Source organism: Entelurus aequoreus, linkage group LG05 (genome assembly GCF_033978785.1).
Source record: "Entelurus aequoreus isolate RoL-2023_Sb linkage group LG05, RoL_Eaeq_v1.1, whole genome shotgun sequence".
Lineage (NCBI taxonomy): Eukaryota > Metazoa > Chordata > Actinopteri > Syngnathiformes > Syngnathidae > Entelurus > Entelurus aequoreus.
The window spans coordinates 9,352,532-9,363,413 of NC_084735.1; the positions used below are offsets into that span (position 1 = coordinate 9,352,532).

General features: G+C 27.8%; 1 protein-coding gene across 16 annotated transcripts in view; it reads left to right on the plus strand.

Annotated features, from left to right (window-relative positions):
- Positions 1 to 10,882, plus strand: part of LOC133650133 (neurobeachin-like) — a 164,775-nt gene that overhangs the window by 38,229 nt on the left and 115,664 nt on the right. For all 16 annotated transcript variants that reach the window (XM_062047011.1, XM_062047007.1, XM_062047019.1 and 13 more), the window contains exons 13-15: positions 5,525 to 5,604; positions 7,732 to 7,794; positions 9,951 to 10,048. In XM_062047011.1, the coding sequence (XP_061902995.1) occupies positions 5,525 to 5,604; positions 7,732 to 7,794; positions 9,951 to 10,048 (241 nt within the window). The remainder of the gene's footprint in view (positions 1 to 5,524; positions 5,605 to 7,731; positions 7,795 to 9,950; positions 10,049 to 10,882) is intronic.

Consider the following 10,882-nt stretch of genomic DNA (forward strand, 5'->3'; position numbering starts at 1 on the left):
TTAAATCACATACATAACTTTATTTACATAAATCACATTACATTTATTTACATCAAATCACATTTATTTATTTACATTAAACCACATTATTTACATTTATATACATTAAATCACATACTTTTATTTATATTAAACCACATTATTTACATTTATATACATTAAATCACATACTTTTATTTACATTAAACCACATTATTTACATTTATATACATTAAATCACATACTTTTATTTACATTAAATCAAATTTTTTACATTTATTTACATTAAATCACATACTTTTATTTACATTAAACCACATTATTTACATTTATATACATTAAATCACATACTTTTATTTACATTAAATCACATTATTTACATGAAATCACATACTTTGATTTACATTAAATCACATTATTTACATGAAATCACATACTTTGATTTACATTAAATCACATTTTTACATTTATTTACATTAAATCACATACTTTTATTAACATTAAACCACATTATTTACATTTATATACATTAAATCACATTTTTTACATTTATTTACATTAAATCACATACTTTTATTTACATTAAACCACATTATTTACATTTATATACATTAAATCACATACTTTTATTTACATTAAACCACATTATTTACATTTATATACATTAAATCACATACTTTTATTTACATTAAACCACATTATTTACATTTATATACATTAAATCACATACTTTTATTTACATTAAACCACATTATTTACATTTATATACATTAAATCACATACTTTTATTTACATTAAATCAAATTTTTTACATTTATTTACATTAAATCACATACTTTTATTTACATTAAACCACATTATTTACATTTATATACATTAAATCACATACTTTTATTTACATTAAATCACATTATTTACATGAAATCACATACTTTGATTTACATTAAATCACATTTTTACATTTATTTACATTAAATCACATACTTTTATTTACATTAAACCACATTATTTACATTTATATACATTAAATCACATTTTTTACATTTATTTACATTAAATCACATACTTTTATTTACATTAAACCACATTATTTACATTTATATACATTAAATCATATACTTTTATTTACATTAAACCACATTATTTACATTTATATACATTAAATCACATACTTTTATTTACATTAAACCACATTATTTACATTTATATACATTAAATCACATACTTTTATTTACATTAAACCACATTATTTACATTTATATACATTAAATCACATACTTTTATTTACATGAAATCACATTATTTACATGAAATCACATACTTTGATTTACATTAAATCACATTTTTACATTTATTTACATTAAATCACATACTTTTATTTACATTAAACCACATTATTTACATTTATATACATTAAATCACATTTTTTACATTTATTTACATTAAATCACATACTTTTATTTACATTAAACCACATTATTTACATTTATATACATTAAATCACATTTTTTACATTTATTTACATTAAATCACATACTTTTATTTACATTAAACCACATTATTTACATTTATATACATTAAATCACATACTTTTATTTACATTAAACCACATTATTTACATTTATATACATTAAATCACATACTTTTATTTACATTAAATCACATTATTTACATGAAATCACATACTTTTATTTACGTTAAATCACATTTTTTACAATTATTTATATTAAATCATATACTTTTATTTACAATAGATCACATACATTACATGTATTTACATTAATTCTGTCAGGTTCAAACACCGATGACATCTTTTGAACAGACAAAGAAGCAAGGAGTTAAACAGAGACAGAATTAAATTTGGCTCAATTGAGGAGAAACGTCTGGGCTGTACCCTTGCACAGTCTTCCACCGCGCTCTGACGAAAGATTGTACGCCTCCTCTTTTATTTGGACTTTCCCTGATTACATGGCAACAGCTGTTTCTAAAGGGAGGGGGGTCGTAAACAGCCGTAGCCTTTGGTTACGAAACAGTTCAAAGAAAAGGTGCCTGGAGGGGAGTCAGGTCCTGCTTCCTCTCCGCTTTGTAGATCTCGGGTCAAGACAAAATCTTCCTGTGGATTACAATACATCAAAGAAACCCACACCTTCATGTCGCTTCCCATCCTACACAGTGGAGTTTTACAAGCCTTTTGATTGGCAAGATCAAAGACAGCTTTTGTCTGCTCGCCGGGAACTCATTGAAACGCAACATTTTGTGGTAACTTAGATACAATTATTCTGACAAATTCACATACATTTATATATTTAAATTAAATCACATACTTGATTTTTCTTTTTCTTTTTCTTTTTTTTCAACAATGACAGTTTTTGATACAAAACTAATTCAGAACATTGATTCATTATTCTTTTTTAATTAAAAAAAAATTCAGATAATTGATTTTAATTCATTATTTTTTGAGCAATGACAGTTTTTAAATAATAAAAAAAATCATAACATTGATTTTAATTCATTATTATATTTTGAGCAATGGCAGTTTTTAATAATAAAAAAAATAATACGATTGATTTTAATTCATTATATTTTGAGCATTGACAGTTTTTAATAATAAAAAAATCATAACATTGATTTTAATTCATTATTATATTTTGAGCAATGGCAGTTTTTAATTTAAAAAAAATCATAACATTGATTTTAATGCATTATTATCTTTTTAGCAATGACAGTTTTTAATAATAAAAAAAATCATAACATTGATTTTAATTCATTATTATATTTTGAGCAATGACAGTTTTTAATAATACAAAAAAATCATAACATTGATTTTAATTCATTATTATATTTTGAGCAATGGCATTTTTTAATAATAAAAAGATAATACGATTGATTTTAATTAATTATATTTTGAGCAATGGCAGTTTTTAATAATAATAAAATCAAAACATTGATTTTAATTCATTATTATCTCTTGAGCAATGACAGTTTTTAATAATACAAAAAAATCACAACATTGGTTTTAATTCATTATATTTTGAGCAATGACCATTTTTAATGATAAAAAAATCATAACATTGATTTTAATTCATTATTATATTTTGAGCAATGGCAGTTTTTAATTTAAAAAAATCATAACATTGATTTTAATGCATTATTATCTTTTTAGCAATGGCAGTTTTTAATAAAAAAAATTCATAACATTAATTTTAATTCATTATATTTTGAGCAATGACAGTTTTTAATTTTAAAAAAATCATAAGATTGATTTTAATGCATTATCTTTTTAGCAATGACAGTTTTTAATAATAAAAAAATCATTACATTGATTTTAATTCATTATTATATTTTGAGCAATGGCAGTTTTTAATAATAAAAAAATCATAACATTGATTTTAATTCATTATTATATTTTGAGCAATGGCAGTTTTTAATTTAAAAAAAAATCATAACATTGATTTTAATGCATTATCTTTTTAGCAATGGCAGTTTTTAATAAAAAAAATTAATAACATTGATTTTAATTCATTATTATATTTTGAGCAATGGTAGTTTTTAATTTAAAAAAAATCATATCATTGATTTTAATGCATTATTATCTTTTTAGCAATTGCAGTTCTTAATTTAAAAATTCATAACATTCATTTTAATTCATTATATTTTGAGCAATGACAGTTTTTAATAATAAAAAACATAACAGTGATTTTAATTCATTATTATCTTTTGAGTAATGACCGTTTTTAATAATACAAAAAATCACAACATTGGTTTTAATTCATTATATTTTGAGCAATGATCATTTTTAATGATAAAAAAATCATAACATTGATTTTAATTCATTATCATATTTTGAGCAATGACAGTTTTTAATTTTAAAAAAATCATAACATTGATTTTAATGCATTATTATCTTTTTAGCAATGGCAGTTTTTAATAAAAAAATTCATAACATTCATTATATTTTGAGCAATGACAGTTTTTCATTTAAAAAAAATCATAAGATTGATTTTAATGCATTATTATCTTTTTAGCAATGACAGTTTTTAATAATAAAAAAATCATTACATTGATTTTAATTCATTATTATATTTTGAGCAATGGCAGTTTTTAATAATAAAAAAATCATAACATTGATTTTAATTCATTATTATATTTTGAGCAATGGCCGTTTTTAATTTTAAAAAAAATCATAACATTGATTTTAATGCATTATCTTTTTAGCAATGGCAGTTTTTAATAAAAAAAATTCATAACATTGATTTTAATTCATTATTATATTTTGAGCAATGGTAGTTTTTAATTTAAAAAAAAATCATAACATTGATTTTAATGCATTATTATCTTTTTAGCAATTGCAGTTCTTAATTAAAAAAATCATAACATTGATTTTAATGCATTATTATCTTTTTAGCAATTGCAGTTCTTAATTAAAAAATTGATAACATTCATTTTAATTCATTATATTTTGAGCAATGACAGTTTTTAATAAAAAAAAAACATAAAATTGATTTTAACTCATTATTATATTTTGAGCAATGGCATTTTTTAATAATAAAAAAAATAATACGATTGATTTTAATTAATTATATTTTGAGCAATGACCGTTTTTAATAATAATAAAATCAAAACATTGATTTTAATTCATTATTATCTTTTGAGCAATGACAGTTTTTAATAATACAAAAAAATCACAACATTGGTTTTAATTCATTATATTTTGAGCAATGACAATTTTTAATGATAAAAATATCATAACATTGATTTTATTTCATTATTATATTTTGAGCAATGACAGTTTTTAATAATAAAAAAAATCATAACATTGATTTTAATGCATTATCTTTTTAGCAATGGCAGTTTTTAATAAAAAAAATTCATAACATTGATTTTAATTCATTATATTTTGAGCAATGACAGTTTTTAATTTTAAAAAAATCAAAAGATTGATTTTAATGCATTATCTTTTTAGCAATGACAGTTTCTAATAATAAAAAAATCATAACATTGATTTTAATTCATTATATTTTGAGCAATGGCAGTTTTTAATAATAAAAAAATCATAACATTGATTTTAATTCATTATTATATTTTGAGCAATGACAGTTTTTAATAATACAAAAAAATTATAAAATTGATTTTAATTCATTATATTTTGAGCAATGGCAGTTTTTAATAATAAAAAATCATAACATTGATTTTAATTCATTATTATATTTTGAGCAATGGCAGTTTTTAATTTAAAAAAAAATCATAACATTGATTTTAATTCATTATATTTTGAGCAATGACAGTTTTTAATAACAAATACAATCATAACATTGATTTTAATTCATTGTTATATTTTGAGCAATGACAGTTTTTAATAATAAAAAAAATCATAACATTGATTTACTAGTGCGTGTACAGGCAGAGTTTGTGTTGGGAGTGTGGTCCAGATCTACACAACCTGATGAACTTATCCAGGATGAAACACGTGTATTTACCTGCAAGTGTGTGTGTGTGTGTGTGTGTGTGTGTGTGTGTGTGTGTGTGTGTGTGTGTGTGTCCTCAGATGGACCACGGCCGTCCCAAAAAGAGATCATCTCTTTGCGAGCCTTCATGCTGCTCTTCCTCAAGCAGCTCATACTCAAGGTAGGTCATGTGCACTCTGCCCCACATCTTAAATATCTTCTTGTGGTTTCTCTTAAAACTACAGCATGTAGCTCATTTCACAACTGTAGCATGTAGCTTATTTCAAAAGTTTAGCATGTAGCATTTAGTTCCTCCTGAAGTTTAGCAAGTAGTTTCTCTTCAAGTTTAGCATGTAGCATGTAGTTCCTCTTAAAGTTTAGCAAGTAGTTTCTCTTAAGGTTTAGCATGTAGCATGTAGTTTCTCTTAAAGTTCAGCATGTATCGTGTAGTTTCTTTCAAAAGTTTAGCATGTAGTTTTTCTTAAAATTTTTGCATATAGCATGCAGTTTCTCTTAAATGTTTAGCATGTAGCATGTGGTTTCTATTAAAGTTTAGCATGTAGCATGTAGTTTCTCTTAAAGTTTAACATGTATTGTGCCGTTTCTTTCAAAAGTTTAGCATGTAGCATGTAGTTTCTTTCAAAAGTTTAACATGTTGTTTCTCTTAAAAGTTTAGCATGTTGTTTTTTCAAAAGTTTAGCGTTTATTTGTCTTAAATTTTTTGCAAATAGCATGTAGTCTATCTTAAATGTTTAGCATGTAGTTTCTCTTCAAGTTACGCATGTAACGTGCTGTTTATTTAAGAAGTTTAGCATGTAGCATGCAGTTTATTTCAAAAGTTTAACATGTAGCATGTAGTTTTTTTCAAAAGCTTAACGTGTAGCATGTAGTTTCTCTTAAATGTGTAGCATGTAGTTTCTTTCAAAAGCTTAACATGTAGCATGTAGTTTCTCTTAAATGTGTAGCATGTAGTTTCTCTTAAATGTGTAGCATGTAGTTTCTCTTAAAGTTCAGCATGTCTAGTGTAGTTTCTTTCAAAAGTTTAGCATGTAGCATGTTGTTTCTTTCAAAAGTTTAGCATGTAGTTTCTCTTCAAAGTTTAGCATGTAGTTTCTCTTCAAAGTTTAGCATGTAACGTGCTGTTTCTTTCAAAAGTTTAACATGTAGCATGTAGTTTATTTCAAAAGCTTAACATGTAGCATGTAGTTTCTCTTAAATGTGTAGCATGTAGTTTCTCTTAAATGTGTAGCATGTAGTTTCTCTTAAAGTTCAGCTTGTATAGTGTAGTTTCTTTCAAAAGTTTAGCATGTAGCATGTTGTTTCTTTCACAAGTTTACCGTGTAGTTTCTCTTCAAAGTTTAGCATGTAGTTTCTCTTCAAAGTTTAGCATGTAATTTTTTCAAAAGTTTAGCATGTAGTTTCTCTTACATTTTTTGCATATAGCATATAGTTTCTCTTAAATGTTTAGCATGTAGTTTCTCTTAAAGTTTAGCATGTAGCGTGCTGTTTCTTTCAAAAGTTTAACATGTAGCATGTAGTTTATTTCAAAAGCTTAACATGTAGATTCTCTTCAAAGTTTAGCATGTAGCATGTAGTTTTTAAAAAAGTTTAGCATGTAGTTTATCTTAAAAAAAATTAATACAGCATGTAGTTTCTCTTAAAATTGTTGCAGATAGCATGTAGTTTCTCTTAGTTTAGCATGTGACGTGCTGTTTACTTCAAAAGTTTAGCATGTAGTTTCTTTCAAAGGTTTAACATGTAGTTTCTCTTAAAAGTTTAGCATATAGCATGTAGGTTTTTTTTAAAGTTTAGCATGTAGCATGTAGTTTTTTTTTTAAAGTTTAGCATGTAGTTTCTCTTAAATATTTAGCAAGTAGTATCTCTTAAAGTTTAGCATGTAGCATGCCGTTTATTTCAAAAGTTTAACATGTAGCATGTAGTTTCTCTTAAATTTGTAGCATGTAGTTTCTCTTAAAGTTCAACATGTATCATGTAGTTTCTTTCAAAAGTTTAGCATGTAGTTTCTCTTCAAAATTTAGCATGTAGCATGTAGTTTTTTCAAAAGTTTAGCATGTAGTTTCTCTTAAATATTTAGCATGTAGTTTCTCTTAGAGTTTAGCATGTAACATGTAGTTTCTTTCAAAAGTTTAGTGTGTAGTTTCTCCTAAATGATTAGCATGTAACATGTAGCATCACCTAAAATATTAGCATGTAGCGTGTAGCATCACCTAAAAGATTAGCATGTAGCGTGTAGCATCACCTAAAAGATTAGCATGTAGCGTGTAAGAAGTGTGTTTGATGTTGTCAGGACCGCGGGGTGAAGGAGGACGAGCTTCAGAGTGTGCTCAACTACCTGCTGACCATGCACGAGGTGAGTGGTAGAAGTAAACATGATGAGTGGTAGAGGTAAACATGATGAGTGGTAGTGGTAAACATGATGAGTGGTAGAGGTAAACATGATGAGTGGTAGAGGTAAACATGATGAGTGGTAGTGGTACACATGATGAGTGGTAGTGGTAAACACGATGAGTGGTAGTGGTAAACATGATGAGTGGTAGTGGTAAACATGATTAGTGGTAGTGGTAAACATGATGAGTGGTAGTAGTAAAGATGATGAGTGGTAGTAGTAAAGATGATGAGTGGTAGAGGTAAACATGATGAGTGGTAGTGGTAAACATGATGAGTTGTAGTGGTAAACATGATGAGTGGTAGTGGTAAAGATGATGAGTGGTAGTGGTAAACATGATGAGTGGTAGTAGTAAAGATGATGAGTGGTAGTGGTAAACATGATGAGTGGTAGTAGTAAACATGATGAGTTGTAGTGGTAAACATGATGAGTGGTAGAGGTAAACATGATGAGTGGTAGTGGTACACATGATGAGTGGTAGTGGTAAACACGATGAGTGGTAGAGGTAAACATGATGAGTGGTAGTGGTACACATGATGAGTGGTAGTGGTAAACACGATGAGTGGTAGTGGTAAACATGATGAGTGGTAGTGGTAAACATGATGAGTGGTAGTGGTAAACACGATGAGTGGTAGTGGTAAACATGATGAGTGGTAGTGGTAAACATGATGAGTGGTAGTGGTACACATGATGAGTGGTAGTGGTAAACACGATGAGGGGTAGTGGTAAAGATGATGAGTGGTAGTGGTAAACATGATGAGTGGTAGTGGTAAACATGATGAGTGGTAGTAGTAAAGATGATGAGTGGTAGTGGTAAAGATGATGATTGGTAGTGGTAAACATGATGGGTGGTAGTAGTAAAGATGATGAGTGGTAGTGGTAAACATGATGAGTTGTAGTAGTAAACATGATGAGTGGTAGTGGTAAACATGATGAGTGGTAGTAGTAAAGATGATGAGTGGTAGAGGTAAACGTTATGAGTGGTAGTGGTGAACATGATGAGTGGTAGTGGAAAACATGATGAGTGGTAGTGGTAAACATGATGAGTGGTAGTAGTAAAGATGATGAGTGGTAGTGGTAAACATGATGAGTGGTAGTGGTAAAGATGATGAGTGGTAGTGGTAAACATGATGGGTGGTAGTAGTAAAGATGATGAGTGGTAGTGGTAAACATGATGAGTTGTAGTAGTAAACACGTTGAGTGGTAGTGGTGAACACGATGAGTGGTAGTGGTAAAGACGATGAGTGGTAGTGGTGAACATGATGAGTGGTAGTGGTAAACACGATGAGTGGTAGTAGTAAACACGATGAGTGGTAGTGGTAAACACGATAAGTGGTAGTGGTAAACACGATGAGTGGTAGTGGTGAACACGATGAGTGGTAGTGGTAAACACGATGAGTGGTAGTGGTAAACACGATGAGTGATAGTGGTAAACAACACGATGAGTGGTAGTGGTAAAGACGATGAGTGGTAGTGGTAAACAACACGATGAGTGGTAGTGGTAAAGACGATGAGTGGTAGTGGTAAACAACACGATGAGTGGTAGTGGTAAAGACGATGAGTGGTAGTGGTGAACACGATGAGTGGTAGTGGTAAACACGATGAGTGGTAGTGGTAAAGACGATGAGTGGTAGTGGTAAACATGATGAGTGGTAGTGGTAAACATGATGAGTGGTAGTGGTAAACATGATGAGTGGTAGTGGTAAACACGATGAGTGGTAGTGGTAAAGACGATGAGTGGTAGTGGTAAACATGATGAGTGGTAGTGGTGAACACGATGAGTGGTAGTGGTGAACACGATGAGTGGTAGTGGTAAAGACGATGAGTGGTAGTGGTAAAGATGATGAGTGGTAGTGGTAAACATGATGAGTGGTAGTGGTAAACATGATGAGTGGTAGTGGTAAACATGATGAGTGGTAGTGGTAAACACGATGAGTGGTAGTGGTAAAGACGATGAGTGGTAGTGGTAAACATGATGAGTGGTAGTGGTAAACACGATGAGTGGTAGTGGTAAACACGATGAGTGGTAGTGGTGAACACGATGAGTGGTAGTGGTGAAGATGATGAGTGGTAGTGGTAAAGACGATGAGTGGTAGTGGTAAACATGCGTTGGTGTGCAGGACGAGAACATTCACGACGTGCTGCAGCTGCTGGTGGCTCTGATGTCAGAACACCCCGCCTCCATGATACCTGCCTTCGACCAGAGGAACGGCATCAGGTGAGGGCGTCCTAACTTTGTCCTCAGCTATAAAAATAATTGCTTTGATTTCCAAAGCTTCAATCTTGCAATCTATCTGTCTTATCAAGTTGTTTTTGATGTTTTCTGCCCTTTTTGTTAAAAAAACAACAAAAGTTTTTTAATGGCAAAAATGCAAAATATATATTTTTATACGTAATATAAAATGTAATATTTGATTTGAAGTAATTGGAGCCTTCAATAGGTAAATAATTGATTTTGATTTATTATTATTATTATTATTATTGTTTTCTTGGGGATCAATATAAAAATAGGATGTATGTGTGTATATATATATTATTATTAATATTTTTATTTTTTTACTGTCAACACTTAAATCTCTAGATCAACTTCAGATCTATACATAGATTATAATTTGTTATTATTATTCATTTTTTGTTTTTGTTTTAAGCCTTTATAATTTAAAAAAAAGAAGGTTATTTGAATTGTAAAAATACCAAATATATATATTTTTATACACAATATAAAGTGTAATATTTGATGTGAAGTTATTGGAGCTTTGAATACGTCAATAGTTCATAACATTGATTGTGATTCATTATTATTATTTATTTATTTTTTTTCTCTAGCGGATCCCAAATAAAAATAGGATATATGTGTGTATATATATATTATTATTATAATTTGTTTTTAATTTTATTTCTTTTAACTGTCAACACTTAAATCTCTAGATAAAATTCAGATCTATACATAGATTATCATTTTTTATTATTGTTTTTTTTTTTTTTTTTTTAAGCCTTTTTAGTAAAAAAAGAAAAAAAGATAAATAAAGAAAGAAAGAAAGAAAGAATAAAG